Source organism: Elephantulus edwardii, unplaced genomic scaffold (assembly GCF_000299155.1).
Source record: "Elephantulus edwardii isolate Elephantulus edwardi_28Jun2011 unplaced genomic scaffold, EleEdw1.0 scaffold00055, whole genome shotgun sequence".
NCBI classification, from domain to species: Eukaryota; Metazoa; Chordata; class Mammalia; order Macroscelidea; family Macroscelididae; genus Elephantulus; species Elephantulus edwardii.
The window spans coordinates 4,637,658-4,663,033 of record NW_006399805.1 but is presented as its reverse complement, the minus strand read 5'-3'; the positions used below and the strand labels follow the sequence as shown (position 1 = coordinate 4,663,033).

General features: G+C 45.0%; 1 protein-coding gene across 1 annotated transcript in view; it reads right to left on the bottom strand.

Moving 5' to 3' along the window:
• Nucleotides 1-25,376, bottom strand: part of EXOC4 (exocyst complex component 4) — an 877,780-nt gene that overhangs the window by 82,601 nt on the left and 769,803 nt on the right. The window contains exon 15 of the mRNA XM_006887139.1: nucleotides 4,436-4,577. Coding sequence (XP_006887201.1) covers nucleotides 4,436-4,577 — 142 coding nt within the window. The remainder of the gene's footprint in view (nucleotides 1-4,435; nucleotides 4,578-25,376) is intronic.

The following is a 25,376-nucleotide window of genomic DNA, read 5'->3' as shown; positions in this document are numbered from 1 at the left end:
GTATTATTCTGGTTCCTTCTTCTAATCACATTGTGCTTCCTTTAACCTTCTCTATCTGACTCCTTTCGCTTGGCATGATAATTTTTAGATTTATCCACTGCATGTTGTAGCATGCTTTCAGTACTTTGTTCTTCTTTACCGTTCAATGTTATTTCATGATGATTTTAGACGAGATGCTTCTGAGAACTCACAGGAGGGTCAGGTATGGGTCAGTTCCAACTCAGCGGTACACAGTAACAACAACATGACAAATCATGGTGATTTGTGTGTATTATATGTCTCATTGTGTATTCTCAACTGTATCAACAACAACAAGAACAAAGTTTGTTACCGTGGCCGCAAGACTGAAGTATGTTAACATTCACTATCTGAGTCATATAGATCATATTCTGCCTACTTCTATGTACCAGACTTTAAAAGAAACAAGGGGAAAATGGAGTCTATTCTAAGAAAGCGGTTTGGATGTTGAAACCATGTTCTATGAAGAGGCAAAGAAATTTAATCTAGAAGGAATAAACATGTTTCAGCATTCTCCGTAAAAATCAGACAGTGAATTCTGCTCCTTGGCATTGGGAAAAAGGAAGTAATGGCTTTGAGTTGTGTTGCTGGTGAAGAACGCTTGAATACACTGTGCACTGCCAACAAGCAGAGACGTCTGCCTTGGAGGACGTGCACGCGGAGCGCCCCTTATAGGTGGGGAGACATGGTGTCACAGACTTTGAGCCGGTTATCAGAGGGGGCCATTCCTCTGGAGAAGGACGCCCTGCTTGGAAAAGTAGAGACTCATCGAGGGAGAAGACTGTCAGTGAGTTGGACGGACACAGTGACCGCAGCAATGGGCTTCAGCAAATGTGCCAGCGGTGCCGGACCGGGCTGGATCTGACTGAACAGGACACGTTAACAGCAGCAACAATAAAACTTGTTGTTCACAGGGTGGCTGTGAGCTGGAACACACCTGATGGCACCTAACAATAACAGTCCAGAGGTGGTGGTGTTGTTCTTGTTCAGTCCTAGAATTACCTTCTGTTCTGAACAGCCCCTTCATTCTTCTAATGTCGAAAGGATCCAGCAGCGGGGGCTTCCGCACGGTACAGTTTCTTGTAAAAGTTAATAAATAATGACTAAAACATGTTCAGCATTATCAAGGATAATATTGCCAAGATGTACAAAAATATAAAGGGCAGAGGAGAGGTTAAGGATTTAAAAGAGCTCACTCGAACGTGTTGGAAATATTCCACTTGGAATTAACCCCCCTACGCGCGGGCAGTTGTGAACGTAGAACGTATCGCACGGGCCACACGATCAATAGTGTCGATTCGGGAAGTGTGGTGCTAATTAATGTGCTTGTTCTCTTTGTTTTCCTGTGAGGTCCAGATATGAGGGCAACAGACTGTTATTCAGTGTTGGGGTTTGGGGTTTCCCCTCGACCTTCAATGTTTTCCACTTACCTAAACAAACCTAAATAAATGACTGTCAAATCAGTCAGAAAAACGGGGAGGGGGCGGCTTCTGTTTCTGGACAGCGTAGGTAAGAACCAGGCATAGAGGTGTGCTGAGTGAAACAGATAGAGGAGCGCTGAGCGAGGGCAGATCCCAGGCCGCAAGGCTGCCTCTCCTGCTCCACTCACAGACGCTCACAGGGAATAGAGAAGTGACTCAAGGGTAAGGCCACCAAGAATGAAAACAGCAAGTGGCACACAAAAGGAGTGACACCAACAATGTGCTGTTAATCAGGCCTGGTGTGAAAAGGTGAGATTCTGAAGTCATCATTGTAATGATAATTACGCACCGATATGATAATACTATTTAGGATATACTAGATTAAACAAAATACACTGTAATTCATTTTGTCTGCTTCCCTCTTGCCTAATATAGGTGCTTTCTATGCTTTGTATACATTTAAATCACAAAAGGGGCTCAGACTTATAGCTCACATTATATTTTTTTCCCACATTATATTTCTATTAGATGGCTCAGTTCCATGAAAGTAGAAACTTGGAATATTCCCCTCCCCCCAGACCCTGTTCTTTTGTCAATCAATTTGGCTAATTCTTAGATCACAGCCTGCAAAATAGAGGCATTGAATAAGTAACTGTTCAGTGAACGAATGAATGAGTGGCTGAAGACTTCCTTGCTACCATTTCTGTTTGTATGATAAGTTGCCAGAGCTCTGGTGACCTGTGGGTAAGCAGTCGCACTGCCAACCTGAGGTAAGCGGTTCAAACCCACCAGCTGCTCTGAGGTAAAAGATGGGCAGTCTCTTCCCGTGCGATTTACAGCCTCTGAAAACTCCCTGGAAGGTCAGCTGTGAGCTGGATCCGACTGAATAGGACACATTAACAACAGCAACAATAAAACTTGTCATAACGTCCTAGACCACAAACAGAAGGAACAAAGTACAAGGACATGGCATCTTTGAAATTATTTTTGGGAACTATGTTCACTTAATCCCATCTTTCGGTGCTGAAGCTCTTTGAGGGAAGGGGTCATGGCTCCTCCCCCTGCATTCTCAGTGCCTGACTAGCCAGGAACCTTAGTAAAACTATCAAAGCCGACTAAGGAGCCCTAATCACCAGGTATTCACTGTGTGGCAGGCACCGTGTGAATTACACATCTGATGTATGAGACCTTTATTAAGTGACGCGGGGAGATCTAGTGGTCTAGTGACTTGTGCATAGGGAGTTACTCTCCAACCCACAGGCAAACAGTTCAAATCCACCTGCTGCACAAAGGGTAATCTCCTCCCGTGTGCTTCGCAACCTCTGAAAACCGGTTGGAGGGTCAGTTATGAGTTAGTTGCAGCTTGCCACCACACAACAACAACAACAACAACAACAACATTAAGTTAGCACAATTGCTTATACATGATTTTTTAAATTTTCTACTAGTTTATTTATAAAATCTGAATACAATGTTTTCAAGAACAAATTCTTTCCATTTCCCTCATCCCCCCACCCAAGAAATTGTACAACCCCCTGATGAAACCCCTCCCCCTGCACATCCTCATTCCTCTGCTTTTAGCCTCTCCCACCCCTCTTGGATCCTATACTCATTCTACAATAATGGTTTTATACAATATTTACCCTTGTGGGACTGAGTTCATTCAGCATAATGCTCTCTGGTTATACTTTTAAGATGACGAGACTACAGGCTAGTACTAGACCCCGGTAGGATCACCCCTGTTGCAAGATTGCTGAGTTGGCTGGTAGAGACCTTTAAAAGCAGATCTTTCTGATTTCATAGGTCATGTAGTTACCGCATTCCCAATGGAGCTGCACTCAAACACCTTGAGAGCGATGAAATAATGTTACAAACAACTGTCAGTGTTGAAGGAAGGTGTGTAATATATGGCTCTTGCAGCCTCTAGCCACCAGTGAGGGCTTTTCCTACGTGGATGGCGGCAGAAAGACCCCACTTTCAAAACATAACTGCTCTTGATACTTTCTTTACGTTCTTAGGCTTTGCTAGTCTGCCTTGGAGGAAGTTAACCAAGGTGCGCCTTAGAGGTGAGAATGGTGAGACGTGGCCTCATTAACTATGGACATGTCAGGAGGCGCCAGTCCTTGGGGGGAAAATCATCATGTGGGAAAGGGAGAAAGTCAGTGGAAGAGAGGAAGAAAGATTCTCAACAAGCTTGATTACCGCAGTGACTGAGCTGCAGCAGGCGGAGATCATGAGGTTTAGCACAGGGCAGGGTGAGGGGCGGATCTGTTGTTCAGAGGGTCGCTATCAGCTGGGTTGTCCTCAACTCCATGGCTCCTAGCAGTAACATAAAGTTTACACTTGATAGTTTGATATTTCCTAGAAAATATTTTATAGTTGCCGATACTTTCTACAAAGGCCGTTTTCACTACATAGTCTCTCATCAGGCACCGAACTGGGAGCTGGGAGACTAAGGCACTCAGTTCCTGCTTCTTCAGTGAAGTCCCCTGTATAACTCTGGACAAGAACTTGACCTCTTCGTACTTTTACTCTCCCTCTCCTGAATGGGCAGAATATCTGTATCACAGCTTAGTTTTGGAGCTTAATGAGCTTTGTCTGCAGAATATCTGAGATTCTTGAGAAGGTGCTATATACATGCAAAATCACGCCTGTTAAGGTTGGTTTTTGAAAGTAGGAGCGGCATCCACTTCCTAAAAATCATGTCTCTGGAAACTCTATGAACTTTGATAAATGTCGATAGTTAAAAATAGGCTTCAGGACTTTTGTTCATAGGGTTGCTCTGAGTTGACTGATGGCAATCGACAACAACAATTACAACAACAACAACAGTTTGGTTTATTTACAGAAACAAACCCACCTAAACCTCTAAACCTGCTATAAAAACCCACAGTGCAGTAACAGGAAGTAGAAGCTGTGGTGACAGTCCTGGCAAACAAGCGAGTGTGTATGGATGGTGGAGCGCGGACGGTAGGCGGGGCCTGGCTGTGCGGTACCTGACTTCCAGATGCAGGACCAGCAGGCAGCGGTCGGCCATGTCCTGGAAAGCCGTGGCGAGCTCGTTCAGGGTCTGCAGGATCTGCTCCGACACGGGCGGCAGGTCCATGTTCACGTGTCCCTCCTGGCCAGGCGACAGCGCTGGGGAAGGGACAGGACACAACAGGCAGCTCGTTAAGCGACCCAGGGCTTTTTCAAACGACATAGTTTGTTGCGAAGCGTGTTGATTTTATCAGTTTGGTTCACACTCGTGTTGGCAGCATCCGAAGTCCAACACATGAGAACTATTTCCGCACCTGATTAAACACAGCGGCCCACCTGATGGCTGTAAATGGATTCATGGGGGGGGGAGGGGGGAGAAAGGGAGCCTTCAGACTGGAGGTGGTCATCTGGGCCAGCTGGTGGGCCCACACGTGCGTCTTTTGTGTCCCTCCAAGTGACTGTCCACTTCTGGCTGCACACATAAGCAAAAGCTAATCAAGAGAGTTGAGTGTTTATTCTGAGACAGCCAACTTTACCTCTATGTAGGAAAAAGATGGACAAACTCCTTGCCTGTGACTTACAGCCTCTGAAACACCCCTGGCGGGTTACTTAGGACTCAACCGCGTATATTTCATCTCCGAAAGGTGCCTATCTTAGATCAAGTCAATATTTGCCTTCCAGTAATTTCTAATCACGGTTCTTGACTCTCTCTAGCTGTGCACCCAAGGAAAAGGCAATCATGGTCACACGTGTCAGCACTTCCAACACTGAAGACTCTGGGCCCCTTAAGTCTTCTTGTCCAGGCTACATGCTCCTACTTCTTCAGCCATTCTTCAAATAACCTGACCAAATGATTTACAATTTTTTAACAAATAATTCCCATTTTTCTCTATTGTTTTTGGGATGTGGGACTCAGGACCAAATGCAATACATACTATGGATGATAGAACTAGACCCCCAGGGTGGCTGACTTGGAGAGACCGCTGTCCTCCAGATGCCCTGCTGCTCACGGATGCACAGCTGGCCACTGTGGTGGGATGAGCTGGGAGTGTCCTTCAGTCTACTTTTGACCCACCTTGAGTATGACTTTCTCTGGAATGATTTCTTCCCACCACCAGACCCAGTTTTTTCCCCCACAGAAATGGAAGAGGCAACAGGATTATGGGGATGGAGGTGGTAGCCAAGGAGAAGTTAGTAAAAACCCCATGTTGGTGTCGCCAACACTAGCAAGAGGTGACCCTAAGTTTCATTTGCTGTTGGAGAATTAAAAGTGGGGGTAGGTTTTTATCTCTTTCTCCTATGCATCAGGATTAGAAGATGACTCATCAACAACCTGTGTTATGCAGATGACACAACTTTGCTTGCCAAAATGGAGAAGGACCTGAGGCGTGGCCTTCAATATGGACTGAAGCGCGATATCAAGAAAACAAATATTCTCACAACTGGGCCGACTGGCAGCATTATGGGAGATGGAGAAGAAATTGAGACTGCTAACAATTTCAACTTTCTTAGTTCCGCAATCAACACTCTTGTTACCCCAGTCGGGAAATTAAAAGACAAATTGCACTGGGAAAATTGGCTGAGGGGGACCTCTCCAGAGTGCTGAATAGCAACAAAGTCAGTCAAGAGACTAAGGTGTGCCTGATCCAGGCCATGGTCTTTGCAACTAATTGCTATGTGACAAAGAGCAGGACAATGACTAAGGATAATAGAGGAAGAATCAATGCCTTTGACTTGTGGTGCTGGAGAAGAGTATTGAACATATGATAGTCTACCAACAGGTCTGTCCTGGAGAGGGTGAAACCAAGTTTCTCCTTGGAGACTAGGATTTTGAAACTCTGTCTCACATATTTTGGGTACACGGCCAGGAGGGTCCGGTCCTTGGAGAAGGACATCATGCTAGGAAGGGTGGAGGGACAGCGTAGGAGAGGAAGACCCAAGATGAGATGGATTGACACGGTAATGGGGTAGATGTGTGAGCGACTGTGCGATTAGCTTAGCATGGGGCAAGTTTCAGAGCTACTGTACACAGGGTCTCCATGAGTCACAAGCGACTCAATGACAAAACAACATATACATCTTGCCAAAGTCTCCTGCTCTCACTCTGTCTGTTACACATGGCACTTACTTTTGCCCTTTACTCAATAGATGGCGTCTGTAAGTGGTGTTAGAGATACTCCTGTTTCCCATAATACATGTATAAAAAGTTGCATACAAATAATGCACCTCTCTTGGAGATTTTGCTGGTTGGAGGAATGGAGAGATGAGAAATCTTAATTCCATTCTCACACTGAAAAGCTCAGTTTATCTGCTATGTACATTTAGATTCCTGTATGGCAGCATTTCCTACTTAAGTCCTGCTTTGCTCCACTTTAGGAAATGGTAGCCTTGCAGCTCAAGGCTCTCCCTCAGCATGGTAACGCCACCCCCAAAGTGGACTGCAGAGAGTCATCAAGCTCTAAGTTTTCTCTCTTACATTTAATATTCTCTTCGGAAAGTGTGTCCTTGTTAATAAGACTTGAGTGAAAAGAATCTTGAAAATGTCACCTGAAGAGCCTTTTGTGGTTAATGTTAAGAGCCAAAACTTTCTACAACAGAAACAGAATTGTAATAATTCAGGTCTAATTCTAATTCTGGCCTCCCCTCGGGAGGTTCACTGTTCCCACCCTTCAACCTTCACCTAGCGCCTCGGCAGTGTTTCTGCCTGCCTGTGCTCTGAAATGCAGCTAAGAAGACTTTGTGTGGGGAGAAGGGTGCAACAATGAATGAATGGAATCCCAAAATCTCTGTAGATGTTCATTGAAATGAAAAATAAACAACCTAAATTAAAAAAAAAAACAAAAACAAAATCACTATCAATGAGAATCTTCTGCTTTCAGTTTATGAACCTCGTGGGTGGCCCTCTATGTTCATGGCTGCAGCAAATTCAACATTTAAGAAATTCATTAGAGGAAGTTAAAGGTAAGACCAGTTGCTGCATTAAATCTTGGAACGAGTGAAATAAAGCCGTTTAGAACAGCACCTTGCTATGCATGCATGTTCTCTGACTGTAATCTATAGTAAACCGACAACATTTTGTTAAAGAAACACAAAATATTATACCCAGAGCGACGCTCCTTAAAGGCCGGCCTGTGAATTCCAGAGGGCTCAATGAATTTTACTAACTCTTCTTAACTGGAGGGACCACACTGAGCAAAGAAATGCTGAGTCTGCCAAACAAAGACAGCCCGAGTAATTAACTAGCTCTTAAATGTCAAATGGAAATCTACAAAAAAAGCAATGCTAATAGAATTTGCTTGCAAGATTCAAGTCAAAGTATGAGGCATGCTTACACACACCACACACACACACACACACACGATATGTACACTGTCTCTTGAGTTGTATAAATCAAGGATTACTCTCCTCTTAGCAGAACCATCAAAAGTATTAGGAACAGGTCACTTTATGATGAGAAGCACTTTGAGAATTTTTCCTACCCTGGAGGTTGTTGTTTTGTGCTGTTGAGTCAGAATGAACTCATAGCTGACCCTTCAGCAGGTTTTGAGAAGCAGTAAATCACATGGGCAGAGACTGTCCAGTCATCTCCTGTGGAGCAGCTGGTGGATTTGAACTATGTGCCTTTGAGGCTGCAGTGCAAGCTTCTTACCATTAGGGCACCAGAGTGCATATCAAAGTACACATGTTCCTACCCTTTCTTTTTTTTTTTTTAAAAAAAAAATTTAAAATGTTATTATTTTGTTTGTGTACCATCAAATCAGATCTGAATGGTTCAGGAGGAGATTACACCTCCTTTTCCAGCAGAGAATCTGGTGGATTCAAACCTTATACCTTTGGGATTGCAGTGCAGCTTCTGACCACTAGGGCACCAGAGCTCATATCAAAACACATAGGATGTTAGTGCCCTTTCTATGATCATCACATAAAGGCAGGCATCTTTGAGGTTCTTAGCTACCTATGATCTCTTCAAATATGCTGAGCCCCAGTTTCTGGGGCAGTCGCTGCTTGCTGGGTGAACCCACAAATATCATCACTTCCCTTCTCCTTGGCTCACATTGTTCGGGACTCTGGGAAGCTAAACATTTGCATCTTCAGCCTTGCCGTAGGCAGAGGTGCCATGGACGCAGTCTGAGGGAGGCTCTCCTAAGCAGAGTCTTCTGATGGCTTTTGGGAACAGCTTTACCAGAGAAAAGGAGTGAGTGAAGGCTGTCACCTGTTTCCTCCTCTCACCCGCTTTCCTGAGTGGCTTGTGGAATCCAAGGCTGCAGGTCACCTTGCTGCTGAGAGGGAGAGCTAGACCCGGAGGGGCAATAACCCCCACCAGGAACCACTAGCCTTCAGAACACACACTCACCAGCTCAGGCCACTGAAAATGTTAGTGCAAGAAATAACTTGTTGCCAAATGTCCTCAGCCTCTGAAATTTTAAACTCTAGTATCATATTCTCAGATCAAAAGCTTTCCTCCAGCTCTTACAAATCTTTGTTTCGATTGTGCCTACTACACCCTGCTTGTAGGAATATAGTGTTCATGCCAAGTGTTTCTGGCACACGGCACAGCCCTCACGTACACCAATTTCCTATGTACATGCATGCTGTGATGATGGCTCTATGGTGGGTGTGTCACTTACAAAAAATAAAATTGTTCCTTCATTTTCTCTAGTGTGCTCAGTATGGATTACACACAGAGCAACACTTAGCCACTGTTTAATGCTCATCTGTACCAGAAACACCCAGTACCTTGAGTCCTGTTCTTTGCGTACAATCCTGGTAAGCCATTGATGTTGAGTGTGTTTCAATGCCTGGTGATCCCACGGGGCAGAATAAAGTTTCCCCACAAGAGTTCCCAAGGCTCGGTCTCTATGGAAGCGGCCTGCCACTTCTTTCTCCCAAGGAGAGAGTCTGAACAACCAACATTTCAGTCAGCAGCCAAGAACTCAGCCAGCGCACCATCAGGGCAATCTTCTGAATTTCACTGGTTCCACAGGAGTTTGGTAAAGAGGTACTTCTTTCACACCCTAGCCTGACCACGCTAGTTTCTTGGGTGTTTTTTTTTTAATGTAAGTGTCACTGCTTTGCGTTGCTTATATCATCAAGGCCAAGTTCTCGGCAAGGCTTCCCATGGCCAGCGTCTACCTCCAATCGTCCGGCTTCTCTCCACTTCTTACCACTTTCTGTTTTCCTTCTCCAACTGGTTTCCTCCCAACCCTTTCCCTCTGGTTCACCATTCTTCTAAAGCAAATGAATTCTCTAATATAATGAATGAATATACATAAATTCTTCTTTCAAAAGTAAGCGTGCTTTATTCAGCTCATAAAGGCTGTCTTGGTACCCTCGGTCTCTCTGTGAGGTTGAATTTATTGCTTATCCAGTGTATTCTAGGACTTATAATATTCTATCGACACTGTTTATCGATGCGTCTCCCGGTCGGATCACTACCACCTTTAGGGCAGGGATTATGTGTCTTGTCTCGCCATTTTCAAGGCCAGCAGAAGTGAAGGTCTTTCCAGGAGCTCAATCAATACTTTTTGAATTAAGAGGAACAAATCATTTCATTGACCAACATAACATTATTAAAAAAAAAGTCTTATAATAACAGATTGATAAAGAGCTGGAGAAAGAAGGAATGGTTTGCCATTGTCAGCTTTGACCTTCTCGGTGTCCTGGTGCATTTTAAAGACAGAACGGAGACGGGGGCCTCGTTCAAGATAGCTGGTGTCCTGGGCTTTGCAGGAACCCGGCAGACACACAGCTCAAGGCCATCTGGTCAATGCCTCAGCCCAAGGACTTCCCCTGTAAGTTGCTTTGCCTAGAGAAGTCACTTCAGTTTCATGAGTAGCTGGATCACTTCACTGTAGCCAAGAGACTCGAGGGTCTCTTTTTTCTAATGACATGAAATCCCCGGATAGCAAATGCCTGGCACCTTTCATGGTGAGCCAACACGTGAACTGTCATGGAGAACCTAACAGCCCAGGACATTAGGATGTCTCGAGTGGTTCCATGTCCCAGTATTAACCAGATTGAAATCTGTTTAGGTCTTGAAATTAGTCAAAATTGGACTCATTCAGACCCACAAGAGCATCTGTTTTCAAGGATGCAGCTGCTACACTTCCCCTTGCAACTTGCTGTGGCTTCTTTAATTGATTCATCTGAGGCCGTCCTTTTGCATCTGCAATATTATCTAAAATTGTTACAATATTAGCTCTGCCTGGGATCAGCTGCCAGGAAAGTGAGAAGCTGAAAAGGGAAAGATGGTTATCACGGCAGGGAAAAGAAAGTTAATGCTGTGAATTCAAACTTCTTAGGAGATAGGAGAAGACACTGAAGAATGAGCCCCGGAGCTTTGCTCGCTGGAAACATTTCAGAAGATCACATTTTTTGGTACAATAATTATTTCTGAATCCTCTTCCTATTTGTACAGCGAAATGACAGATACCACATAATCATCTCTGTTTGCACCTGGGATGAAATTATTTAATATTCCCACTCTTCCGTTTCCTATCTAGAAAATCGTAGTAATTGTCTCTTCGGAGCTGCAATGTGTTCTTTAGGTCTTAGAAACGATTCTGAGCTTCTCTGATGTGAAGGAGCCCTGTTGGAGTAGGAGTTAAGTCCTTGGCTGCGAACCAGATGGCCAGTGGTTCAGAGCCCACCTGCCACTCCAGGCAAGAGAGATGTGCAGTCTGCTTCCATAACACTTGGAAAAGAGGAAGAGACTCAACAAGATGGACTGACACAGTGACAGTAGCGACACGCTTGAGCACATCACAGGATGGTACAGGACAGGCCAACATGTAGACACTGAGATCTGTTCCTTCAAAGGCTCACTCTGAGTCATGGGTGACCCGTAAGACCTAACAATAGTCATATGAGATAATTACATACTGGAAACAGTATTTTCCCATCCTTCTGCTCTTACGACGACTGTCATACAAAATAAGACACTGCATTGCACAAGGAAGCTCATTTCAATGGAATGGAATGGAATGGAATGGAATGGAATGGAATGGAATGGAATGGAATGGAATGGAATGGAACGGAACACAACAAAACAAAACAACCAAACAAAAACCAAACGTACTGCTTGAGTGAAGACTACAGCCTTGGTAACCCTCTAAGACAGTCACTATGAGATGCAATCAATGGGATGAAAATGGTATTTACAAGTTGTTGGCTTTCTGCCATTTTTTGTAATAAAATCAGGAGCGTTGACTGTTCTGTGACATGAAGAACACAGGGCCCTTTCAGTCAGAGGCTGGCTGTGACCACAGCCCCTCCACCTAAACTTCTAGCCTCAAATGCGTGTAGGGTGTGCTCCTCGCCAGCCGAGAACTAGCACAGGATGTAAGAGTGTCCCACGCTGTAATGCGATCCTAAACTGGGACCTTAGCACCAGCTAGCTCTCTCCTCCACCCTCGTCATTTCGCCTGTTGTTACTACAGGCTGTGAAGCTGCCCTTGACTCACAGTGACCTGACGTCCAACAAGATCCAAACGCTGTCTGGGCCTGCGCCATCCTCACTGTGCAGTTACGTCCCCCTCCCCCTGCAGGAGTCTCCACTCCCTCCTGCTGCTTCTCAGAGCAAAACCATGTCTTCTCCCACCTGTTCAGTCCTTCTAGGATCTCCAACAGCTTTCTCAGCTATTCGCAGCCTCGTTTTCCTCATCTGTACAATTCAGAGAGTGGTTGAAAGGACAAAGCAGGCAATGTGGTGCTCAGCCCTGTGCTGGGACAAGCAGCTCACTTGCCTCCGCTCCAGGGACACTCTGCAGCCCTCCCAAGGCCTGCGCACACCTCAGCTGCACCACAGTTGCCGACGTCCGGCCTGCGAGAAACAGTCACGGCCTCTACCGGATGTCTCTCACAGCATACAGCTTTGCTCTACACTCAATCAATGTAAAAAAAGTCAAAGTCATTGTCCTGGAGATGGACTGACTCATGGCTGACCCCACATTGAATGTTGTTAGGTGCTGTCAGGTCAAGTACAACTCATAGTGACCCTAGGAACAAATGGGTCAGAACCCTGCCTTATCCTGTGCCATCCTGGCAGCCTCTGGCATGGTCAAGCATATCATTACAGTCACTGTGCGAATTCCTCCTCCGCCTCTCCCCCTACACCCCACCCCCGTCTCTCTCTCTTTTCTTCCCTCCCCCCTTCCCTCTCTCCCTCTCTCTCCAGGACCAGCTGTGGGATTAGTGGGGACTCCTTTGCCACACTTTGGGTGCAAGAAATATGGACAGGATTCACTTGCTAGCCGACAGTGCAGGGTCTGCGGGTCTAAATCATGCTACGAGAGCCTGTTCTCCGTGAGGACAAGCCTGGCCACGCCACGGTGTGAAGACAGGGGTGAAGCATCGCCACTTTAATCTCCCTCCTGTCAGCCATTCCCCTTGGAAGCGAAACTGATGAGCTGGTGCTGTAACAGCTTGACTAATGCCTTGTGAAGGTTAGTAATCTACGGCCATATTTCTGTCTTTATGGATTAGTATCACTTGAGTACCATTCTCATGTCCATTCCCGTCCTGCGTGTCCTCCCTGGGTACAGTTCGAACAGATGCTTTCCAAGTCAAGCTTCCTCAAAACCAAGAGATCAGTCATGCCGTTATGGCTGTTAAGCGTGATCTTCAGAACGGTAATCTCTCCAAAGATAATTTCTCCATTAGTGGATTGTATAAAGTCTTCAAAATCAAAATGAGTCCCCCTAGGTAAAATGACAACGAGCTCTGATGGGCTATCGGTAATGACTTGTGCTGCCAACGGGAAGGCACGTGGTTCGAATCCATCAGCTGCTCTTCAAGAGAAAGATAAGCAATCTCCTCCCGTGCAATTTACAGCCTCTAAAAACTAGCTGGAGGTTCAGCTATGAGTTAGTTCTGATTCAAAGGCACTTAACAAGAAGAAGTAGTAGTAGTAGTAAAAGTTGTAGCAAAAGGATACGAATGTTCTCCTTCTAATTACGAACCTGTTGAGGGGAGAAAGACAGACTCTCTCCTTCCCAGGAAAGGACAAGTGATACTCGGTGCTCTGTTGTGTTGTTGTTAAGTGCTGTTGAGTCATAGGCCAGTTGTAGGCGACTCATAGAGATCCTATGAATTAAAGTCCATGACACTTGTGTGACTTTCATCCTTTCTCCAGGTTCATAGGGTTTCCAGAGGTAAGCTATTTACGGAAGTGGATGTCACTCCTCCTTCCAAGCTTGTTTTAATCAGGGAAGCTCCACCAAACACTGTCCACCATGGGTAACCATTATCACGTTTGACACATCAGTGTCACAGTGTTCAGCTTCACAGCAATCCTGAGTTACCTCTGTACAGCAAGTGGACACACCAGGGCTATACAACCTAGAAGAATGTTTGACCGAAAACAATGAAAAACAGGCCTGAGGGCCACAGACTAGCGTCACCCACCTCTGACTTGGTGCTCTAGCAATGCAAATTTAGGAGTTATCTTAGGAATTCAAGAAAAATGCTCAAGAAAGCTTTGACTGTGTTTCTGAGACACCAGATCTGCTTTACTCAAACAGGGCCTGAAACGTTCCACTCCCATTTTTCCTTTTGAATCAATATTTATGTCGGTTTTTTTCCTTCGGTCAAAGGCACTGTGTGGAAGGCGAAGAGCTAAAATACACAGGGGTGTGTTTCTGAGGTTCAAGAAAGGGAGTGAAGAGCGAGAAACTGTATAGCTTTCACTATCACCTTTGACATTCTGACTTGAAATGATAGAAATGGTGTGATTTGTACCTGAAAAGGCAGAAATTGCATCATAAATTATTTTAACAGGCACTTAAAGACACTGACAAGTCAAGCCTTCTACCAGGATTTAAAATAGCTGACTTGGGTTCATGTTAAAAAGACACTTTTAAAAATTTACTACCTTCAGAGGCTCATGGTTTTATTTGCTTTCTTGGGAATAGGCTCTCCTTCAGATTGCTAAAATCCAACCGAATGCAGAAGGTGAAGGATGGGGAGACACCGTGTGCCCCATCTGCTCTCAGCTCCCTTCCCAGCCTCTTTCTGGAAGGCAAGGGAACCACATTTTCTAACTTCCTACCAGAAGGTTTCTGGGTCTAGATCCTGCCAGAGAGACACATCTGAGAGATTCAAGCAGAGAGATGAAAAGGGGACCTTTATTCTCCTTGCGTAGTGGTGGAAAGATGCTGGGGAAATTGGCTAAGCAGGGGCCTGCAGGCTTCCGGGGAGTTCCTGCCCACCGCTGTTTCCTCACCTTAAGCAGGTGACAACACAGTCCGATGCCTCTCTTCCCCAAGTCCCTCAGAGTCAGTCAGCAACCAGTTTTGTTGCCCACTGCCTCCTTCCAATTTTCTCTCAGGCCTTTTCAACAATTTTTGAAGCATCTAATTTCTTACATTAAATCCCTTCTTGCTTGAAATACCTACAATGGTTTCTGCTTTCCTGGGGAAATATATTCTATTACTCCGGGGATACTCCTGAACTATGGCTACTCCAATCTTGATGAATTGGTCAGAAAAGGTGAGCTGAAGAATCATCAAGAATTCCTGCGCTGCCTTTCAATGTTGTTGCTGCTCTTATGAGCCAACGAGTGGACTATGACTCACAGCAAGCCTATGAATGGCCATCCGGAGACCGGCCCTGTCCTGTGCCACCCTCGTCATCTCCGAGACTCTAGAGCCCACTGCTGAAGTCACAGTGTCAATCCATCTCGGTGGGGGTTTTCCTCTCCTTTGCTGACCCTTCATCTTTCCAGCATGATGTTTCTTTCCCAAGAATAGCCTTGTCATTCAGATGGCCGACAAACACATGAAGAAATGCTCAAAATCCCTAGCTCTAAGAGAGATGCAAATCAAAACAACTATGAGATATCCTCTCACCCCAGTCAGAATAGCAAAATTTAACAGAACAGCAAGCAACAAATGCTGGTGAGGTTGTGGAGAAACTGGAACCCTTATTCACTGTTGGTGGGAGTGTAAAATGGTGTAACCACTATGGAAGGCTGTATGGCACTTTCTCAAAAAGTTGCAAATAGAAATACCATTTGATCCAGCAATTCCACAACTGGGAATATACCCCAAAGAAACCATAACCCCCAGCCAAGCAGATATATGCACACCCATGCTTTGTTCACAATAGCAAAGAGTTGGAAACAACTCAAGTGTCCATGAACAAACAAATGGATAGAGAAGCTGCTGTATATTCACACAATGGAATACTAGGCTGCACTGAAAAACAAGGAACTCATGCAATATTATTCAAAATGGGTGAGCCTGGAGGATAGCTATGCTGAGTGAAATATCTCATCACAAAAGGACAAACACTGCATAGTGCCACTGTTGTAAAACGGGACTGACATTAGGGTTGGGCGGAGACTAAGAAAGATGGGATAAATAATGTATGCCGCATTGAAACAGATGAGGGAGAGAACTGTTTAAAAGGGATATGTTAGTAGGTATTTTTGTCACGACAGGAGTCCAGAACAAAGGCTGTGTAGTGTAATGGACTTAGGGGGAAGGATTGTATAACAATGAAAGAATTTTTCTTTTACTTTTCAAAGAGAAGAGTGAACTCTGGGTGAGGTTGGGCAGGGAGAAAAGAGCAACAATGAATGAATAGAAATCCAAAGTCTCTGTAAACTTTCATTAAAATGAATAAAAAAAATATAATTAAAAAAAAGAGAGAATAGCCTTGTCTAGCTAGATGTCCACAGTATGAAAGATGAAGCTTGGTTATCCTTCCTCCCAGGAGCACTCTGGCTGCATCCTTTTCAGGGTTTATCTGTTTGTTCTTTTGGCCGTCCATGGGATGTTCAGTACTCTTCTCTAGCACCACAACTCAAAGGCATCAATTCTTCTTCTGTCATCCTTATTAATTGTCCAGCTCTCTAGACATAATAAGTGACTGAGAAACCTTTAAACAGGATGTTTTAATCCATAAGAAAAGGATTTCTAAATATGTCTACTTCTCCCAATTCTATTCGCCTGATCTTGTTCTTCTCACCTGAGTCAAAGAAGTTTCACTTACGTTTTATTTTCAAATAGCCGTTAAGGCTGTACCCTTTATCCATACCTATTCAATTTGTATGTGGAGTCAACCATTTGAGAAGATGGACTTTATGAAGAAGAAAGTGGCATCAGATTGGAGGAAGGCTCATCAACAACCTTCATTATGCAGATGACAGAACCTTGCTTGCTCAAAGCCTGGAAGACCTGACCCTTTTGCTGCAGGCTCCAGTCTTCAATATGGATTGTATCTCAACATCAAGAAGACAAAGATCCTCACCATTGACCAACAAGCAATGTCAGGAGAGCTGGAGGAAAGACTGAAGCTGTCAACAATTCATCTTACTTGGATCCACAATCAACACCCTTGGTACCAGCAGTCAAGAAATCAAGACATATTGCATTGAGAGAGTCTGCTGTCAGGGACTTCTCTAAAGTCCTGAAAAACCATGAGGTCAACTTAAAGACCAAGGAGTGCCTAATTCATGCCATGGCATTTTCATTCGCCTTCTGTCTAAGAGCTGGACAATGAATAAGGATGACAGAAGATTGGATGTCTTTGAGTTATGGTGTTGGAGGAAAGTACTGACACTAAGAAGAAGAAAGAGCCACGTCTTGGAGAAAGTGCAGCCAAAGTGCTCCTTAGTGGCAAGGACAGCGAAGCTTCACCTCATATACCGTGGGCCTGTCCCCGGGAGATGCTATTTCTCGGAGAGCAACATCACGCTTGGAAAGGTGGAAGGTCCGTTGAAAGAAAGACCCTCTCCCAGATGTACTGGCACAGTGACTGCTGCAACGGGCTCACTCTGTCAGAGACGATGAGGCTGGCACAGGACAGGACAGGGTTCAGATCTGCTGTTCACAAGGTTGCTATGAGTCATACTCCACTCAGTGGAAGCCACTAACAAGAAGGCAGAATAGACAATTCTGCTGGAAGAAAGAGTTCTGTTCTTTAAACCACTTCACCAACCAAGAAATCCAAAGAGAAAGATCTGGCAGGGATTTGGCAAGACAAGGTAATGGTGAGCATAGTTCAATGAGGATTAATTGTATAAAACATAATGAATGAGAATGATCGTATGAAACACAATGTGAATGGAGGATACTGTGAAACACAATGTTAATCAACTCTGTAAGCAAATCAATATAAAATAAAAATTTTAAAAAATCAAAAGACATGGTACACTGGGGACTTCTGCTGCCAAGGACCTTTTCAAAGGGTTTAGGAGCAGGGAGATCAAAGACATAGATACGCTTGACCCAAGCCATGGATTTCAATGGCTTCCTGTACATGTGAAAGTTTAGACAATAAAAACGACCATGGAAGAACTGATGCCTTTTGAATAAAGCACAGACTGTCTAAAGAATAAAAAAGTCTGAGAGGAATCGCAAGCAGAGTGAGCTTTAGAGGCGGGGATGATGAAACTTCATCTCTCACACTTCGGGCATGATATCAGGACGGTCCAGTCCTTGGAAAAAGGGACATCATGCTGCGAAGAGTGGAGGGTCAGTGAAAGAGAGGATGACCTTCAATGACATGGAGTGACTGAGTGTGACACTGGGCTTGAACACAGCTGAGACGGTAAAGATGACTCAGGACAGGGCAAGGTTCAGATCTGCTGGTCATGAGGACCCACTGAGTGGTGGTGGACTTGAGGTCCCCCAACAATAAAGTCATTTAAATGACTGCCTTTAAGAAGGAAGGGTTTGTTCACAAGAAAGCACGCCGTCACACAGTCCACTTTTCCAGTTACCAGTTTTGTGTAGGGTTCAGAGTCTATGCGGGGTCCCGGCACAACCCTGACAGGTCGAGGGGCCCCGGTACACCCCTGACAGGCCGAGGGGTACATCCCTGACAGGCTGACGGGCCCCTGCACTCCTGACAGGCCAAGGGTGGGTGACAGGAGAAGCGACAGAAGCAGCACTAACTTAGAAACAGGTGCCCCGCTGTGCCTTCTCTACCTTGGTTATATTAATGTGAGGCCATTTTTCTTCTGCTGCTTCTGTTTTCTTGAGTCCTGAACCAATTACAAATGGCTCTCACTCTCAGTAACATATTGCAAGATTCTCTTGAAAAATAGACCCAACCTCCCCCTTGGAAAATGGTTCACAGAACCACTTTGCTTTCCAATTTTTCAGAAAACGGCACCATGTGTTTCCCTAATATTTTCTAAATAAATTTCAGGTTAAAAATGTAGACCTAAACAGAGCAGACTTCCTAGTGAGGTGATTCAACTCGGAGCTGTTTTCAGTGATTATAGAAAAGATGAAGCCTAATAGTGAATGCATGTTCCATGTTCACGAGCATCTTAACTATGTAACAACTGCTGGGCTCCAGAATCTAGACCTTGAGCCCTTTGTCAATGATGTTAAAGGTCCAGAATTTAGAAAGGTCCATCTCAGCTGTGTTCTTTTTATATTCACAGAAGCTCCCTTTTGTTTGTTTGTTTGTAAGGTCATTAGTCAGAATATTCACCTTTAAAAACTGTACAACTTCACAGCTTCCTGCCGGCTTGACACTCATCAGAATGTGATTTTCAGAGAAATAAGGGGTTGATACTGGGTAAACCTTTGTTTAACAAGATATGAGACCAAAATAATAATATATGTGTGTGTGTATACACACACACACAATGCCTATCTGAATACTAAACATGAATGTTTACAACTTAGGGTAAGACTTCATCTCCATTCACTTATGAAAAAGAATACGCAGGAAGCCCTGGTGGTGCAGTGGTGAAGCACTCAGAAGTGAACTGATTCAGTGGAAGTGGTTTTCTTTTCATCCTCCCCTGGTTTTCTGGACCATACGTCCTGCAATCTCTTCCACTTGTACGTGGGCAGCAGCTCTGATACCTTCCTTCGCCTCTTGTGAACCTACTAGGCTGTTGCTACTCACTGTATTCTCTTCTAAGTGTGAATAATCCTATGTGGGTTTGGCATCATTGTCCAAGTCATTAGGTCATAACTTACAGCGGCATTTCTTTATCCCTGTTTTCTGAATAGAAGGGATGTGCTCTGGTTGGGGGTCTGTCCTCCTCGGCCCCCCAAGGTCTCAGATGTGACAGTTCCAGAACACCCTTGGATTTAGTCCAGCCAAGTCAGCCTTTAGAGAATCCAGACGCCACCATGAGGGCAAACTGAGTGCTCTTTTCAATTTCTTTATTCCCATGATTCACTCGATCCTGGCATTTGAAGAACTTGTCTTTTCTAAGTAAGATAGAGAAGCAGAATAATTCTGCCTTCTAGTAACTTTTCAGTCACTGTCTTATTAAGGAGGGGCCCTGACCACTTCTGGTTCTTTCTGTGCCTGCAGGAAGCCAAACATGACATTTTGCTGTCTCAGGATCTCTAGTGCCAGTCACACTGGGCTTCAGCCCCCCTGACCTGTCCTGTCTTGGACTTGGTGTGGCCGCTGTGTTCCCAGCTGGGATGTTGGAGCTCTTCTCCCAGGTGTTCCAGGAGCCCTCACCAAGGAGTCTGGAAGCTATGGAAGAGTGTGGTGGTAATTAGACTGTGGGCACATTGAATGGGCTGCAGCTGTGGGCTCCAGAGATTAGCCAACAGCTATGGTTAAGGTGTGCCCCTCGGCACTCTGGCGAGATCCCTGACTGCAGATCTTCCCAATGTAATGCAGTTTTAGTTTTAGTTTGCTTGGCTCCACAGTCAACACTCTTTGTAACAGCAGCCAGGAAATCAGGAGACGAATTGCCTTGGGAAAGTCAGCTGTGAGGGACCTCTCAAGAGTACTGAAGTGCAATGACATCAGGCTGGAGACTAAGGTGCGCCTGATCCAGGCTATAGTCTTCGCAATTACATGCTATGTATAGGAGAGTTGGACAGGGAATAGGGATGATAGAAAGAGAATTGATGCCTTTGAGTTGTGGTGCTGGAGAAGAGTGTTGAGTATACCATGGATTGCTAGGAGAACAAACAGGTTTGTCCTGGAGAGGGTGAAGCCAGAATGTTCCCTGGAGTCAAGGATTCTGAAGCTTCGTCTGACATACTTTGGGCATGTTGCAAGGAGGGACTGGTCCTTGGAGAGGGACATCATGTTTGGGAGAGTGGAGGGATGGCGCAGGAGAGGAAGACCCTCGATGAGATGAATCAATTCTGTGAGTGGAGTGGTGGGAATGAATGTGTTTGAGACAGAGAGGTTGGCACAGGATAGAACGGCATTTAGGGCTCTTGTACATAGGGTCGCTATGAGTCGCAAACGACTCGATGGCACATAACAACAACAACAACAACAACAACAACAACAAATAATGCATCTTTGGACTTCCTGACTGCTGAGACTCAAAGGTGTTAAACATAGATCCAAGTAAGAGAAAACATTTGATGCTTCAATCTTTTCTTCCTCTGTCATGATGTTGTCTATCGGCCTGTTGGTGAGGATTTCTGTCTTCCTGCTGGGGACATATTGAATGATGCAGTGTTTGATCTTGCATTGCAAGTGTTTCAAGTCCTCCTCATTCAAGAGAAAGGCTGTGTCATCTGCATAACACAGGCTGCTGATGGGTCTTCTTCTGTTCCTGATGCCACATTCTTCTTCACAGAGTCCAGTTTCTTGAATGATTTGTTCAGGATACAGAGTGAACACTGAATAGATATGGAGAAAGGATACAGCCCTGACCAAAGATGTCAGTTTAGAGACTAAGGTGCCCCTGTCACAGGCTATGGTCTTTTTCAATCACTTGCTATGCATCAGAGCACTGGACAATGAATAAGGATGACAGAAGAAGAATCAGTGCCTTTGAACTGTGGTGTTGGAGAAAAGTGTTGAATATCCCATGGACTGCCAAAAGAATGAACAGATACATCCTGGAGAAAGTGAAGCCAGAGTGCTCCGTAGAGGCAAGAATGGTAGTGCTTCGTCTCACATATTTTGGTCATGTCGTCAGGAGGGACTACTCCTGACAGCACTGCTGCTCGTTAAGGTGGACCATCAGCCAAGGAGAGGAAGCGTCTCAATGAGATGGATTGACACAGTGACCGACTGCAGCGATGGGCTCAAGTGTGTTGGAGATGATGCGGATAGAGTAGGAAAGGTTAGGGTTCAGATCCGCTGGTCATAACGTGGCCATGAGTCATTTAGAAGAGGCCATGGCACGAGGGACATCATTGCCAATGTCAGATGGATCTTGGCTGAGAGCAGAGTAACAGAGGAATGTCTATCTATAAAAAGACTATGCAAAGGCATTTGACTGTGTGGATCACAGCAAATTGTGGCTAACCTTGAGGAGAATGTGGATCCCAGAACACTTGATTGTGTTCATACTTGGACCAGGAAGCAGTTGTCAGAACAGAGCGAGGAAATGTAATAACAACAACAACAACAAAAATGAGTCATAATTGACTCGATGACACCTGACAACAACATCGTGTGCTTGCTATTATTCGTTCTGGTTGGAACTCCTTAGCACTGTAAGATCCAGCGTTGATGTTTTATAATCTCCCACCCTTCACTGAACACTGCTCCCTCCACACACCTCCCCACCGCAACCCTCAGCTGTCTGCACACGCACCAGGGATGCAGTGAAGTCAGCAAGGTGGGGCTCGGCCAGCTCACCTGTTTCTCTTAGGCAGTGAAACACACAACACTGAGGATAAATAAAGACTTTTTAACCAGGTAGGAAGTATAATCGAGCCTCACCAGCAGAGTTTCCAAAGAAATGAAACCGCTGCTTTATATTTTAGATAAAGGAGGGATGATACAAACCTTTTTTGTCCTATGAGAAAATGGAAATCATAAATACACTGAATGGACTAAAACCTAAGCCAGACCCATTGCTGTGGCGTCGACTTGGACTCCTGGTGGCTCTCCGTCAGGTATTTGAGGCCATATATCTTAATGGGCAGAAACTTTCTCCCTTGAAGCAGCTAATGGAATCGAACTACTAACCTTCGTGGGCTAGCAGCGTAATACACAACACACTATGCCACTTGGGTTTTTGTGGATGGACTCACTGTCTGCAATGACAGGTGTAGAAAGACGGCAAAGCACAGTGTGTGAACAAGAGAAAATGAATGGAGCAAGGTGACATTTCGCTTATTTCATGAAAAGCAACGTGGGCCCGCAGGGAGCTCTGGTGGCTGAATCTTCAGTGAGTTGGGCTGATGACCCAAAGGCGATGCAGCTCTGGTGGTTCAAATCCACCAGCTGCTCCAAGGAAGATGGGAATCTCCTTCCCTGTGATTTACAGCCTCTGAACACCCACTGGAAGGAACCAACTCGCCAAAAGGTTAGTAGTTCACACCCACCGGATGCGCATCAAGAGGAAGAGGAGGCCGCCTGCTCCACAAAGATCACAACTTTGGAAACCCCGTGAGGCCGTTCTTCCTTGCCCTGTGAGGTCACTGGGAGTGGGGGTCAACTCAATGGCTCCAACCATGAGTGCGTTTGAGTTGAATGTGGCTCTCAGGCTACATCTCAGCTGTCACTGGTCTCACGGCTCTTAGGCTTCAGTTTATCCATCTCTCAAATGCAACAAAGATGCTAGTTATCTAATTAGTTCAGAAAATAGCTTGGGTCAGATCAACGATGCTTGCAGCGTGCGCAGTTGAAGCACAGAGTGTGGGGCAGGTTTTGTGAGGATACTGAGGAGGCCTGGGAAGAAGGCAGAAGTGAGAATGGACACAGTAACCTTACAGCTTCCACGATACTCCCCTCCACTCGTTGTCCAAGGAAGCTGAGAGTGGGGAGCGGGCTCACAGGAAGGGCTGGGAGAGCAGGCCCGGCTGCGGTCCGCTGGGCTCAGGAAGCACCGACAGCGGGCCAGCACCACCTGCCACTGGTGATAGAGTGAGCCAGCTAAACACGCTATTAGCTTCTCATTTTGTGAATTAATGTCCTCCGTGGCATGTGTACACTAACCAGTACTGAACGCCTCCTCAGAACGGCCTGAGGTGCTCCTCATCGCCTCTGTGAGAGGCATACATTTCACATGAAAATTAGCACTTTTAAGAAGGCCAGAACTCCTTTAAAAGAGGTTTGTTTTCCACCAGTTTCTGTAAACATCTGGTCTTAAAAAACTCCCTCTCTATCTGATATGCTTTGCAAAAATACATACAGAGGTATAAAGCCTTCCCTACCAAATGCCTTTTAGTTGATTCTTACTCCTAGTAACCTCACAGGAGTTGCACTGCTATGCAATCCCAAGGTGGTCTGTTCAAATCCACCAGCTGCTTTATGGGTCAAAGACAGGCAATGTCTTCCTGTGTGATTTACAGCCTCAGAAAACCAGCTGGAAGGTCAGCTGCGAGTTGGTTCAGATTTGATGGAAATGAGTTTGATTTTTTTACTTATATGTGTTTAAGGCTGAATGAGAAAATATGGTTAGTATTCCAATTTAGTTGACATGTGTCTGTTTTGAAACTCTATGAACTTTGGTAAATGTTGATAGTTGTAGAGGGGCTTCAGGCCTCTTGTTCATAGGGTCGCTATGAGTCGTGCGCGACTCGAAGGCAATCAACAACATCTATAGTTCTAAGTATATATAGATATAGAGATATAGTTGTTGTTGTGTACTGTAGTTGGAACCAACCCATAGCTGACCCTCGAGTAAGTTTTCAGATGCAAAGGAGGAAGGAGCAGCAGGTGGCCTCGAACCATGTGCCTTTGGGATTGCAGCACAGCTCCTTGCCACTTGGCCACCAAAGCTCAGATAGATAGGTAGATAGATAGATAGATAGATAGATAGATAGATAGATAGATGATATATAGATATGTAATATATGTTATAGTTGTTGTTGTTGCCATCAAGTTGAGCACAGCTTATAGCTACCCTATGAACAAATGACCTGAAGCCTTTCTGGAACTATCGTCATTTCTCAAAGCTCACAGAGTTTCCAGCATCATGCTTTTCAGGAAGTGGATGCCATTCCTGCTTCCAAACCTGTCTTAAACTGGGAGCTCCACCAAACACTGCCCACCATGGGTAACTGTTATGACATTTGACACCCAACGGCACAAGGTTCAGCATCACAGCAACCCCAGGTAACCTTAGTACAGCAAATTGACAGAAGAGTGTTGTACCACTTAGAAGAATGTTCCTCCAAAACATAATGAGTGACTTTTAAAGACAAAGGCCCTCCACGAGGCCTTGTTGACTTTAAACAAGAGGCTTAAATAAAAAACCACCACTATAATATGTTGTTCTTGTTTTAGTTATGTGCTGTCGAGTTACCTGTGACCTGTAGCGACCCTATGTACAGCAGGTCTGAACCCTTCTCTGTCCTGAGCCAGTCTCACTTATTCTGACACTAACCTCCAGTGCCCCAGTTACTGTATCAATCCATCCCATCCTGGGTCTTCCTCTCCTGTGCTGTTCTTCCACCCTTCTGAGCACGATGTCCTTCTCCAAGGACTGGTCTCTCCTTGCCATGTGCCCAAATTATGTGAGACAGAGCTTCAAAATCCTAGCTTTCAAAGAGAGACTTGGTTTCACCCTCTCCAAGACAAATAGATTTGTTTTCCTGGTGGCCCATGGTATGTTCAGAACTCTTCTCCAGCACCACAGCTCAAAGGAGCATAAAAAGTAATTGTAAAGACCATGGCCTGGATTAGGGGCACTTTTGTCTCTAGACAAAAAGCAACACTGTTGCTTTTCAGCACTCTGGAGAGGTCCCTGACAGCAGATTTTCCCAATGTAATTAATCTTTTGATTTTCTGACTGCTCGTGCCAAGACTGTTGACTGAGGAAGCTGTAAGTGCTAACCTAAATCTCTTCTCCATCTGTCATGGTGCTGCCAATGGGCCCAGTGGTGAGAATCTGTCTTCTTGATGTTGAGCTTCAACCCATATTGAAGACGATATCTGTATCCATGTCCATCTCTATATCTTATTTCTTTATATCCATCTCTTCAAACCTAGAGTTGCTGTAATCAAGGATGCTGTGGGCAGAATATTAAATGATCCAGGAAGTATTAAAAGAAGATGGAAGGAATATACTGAGTCATTATATAGAAAGGAATTGGCAGATAC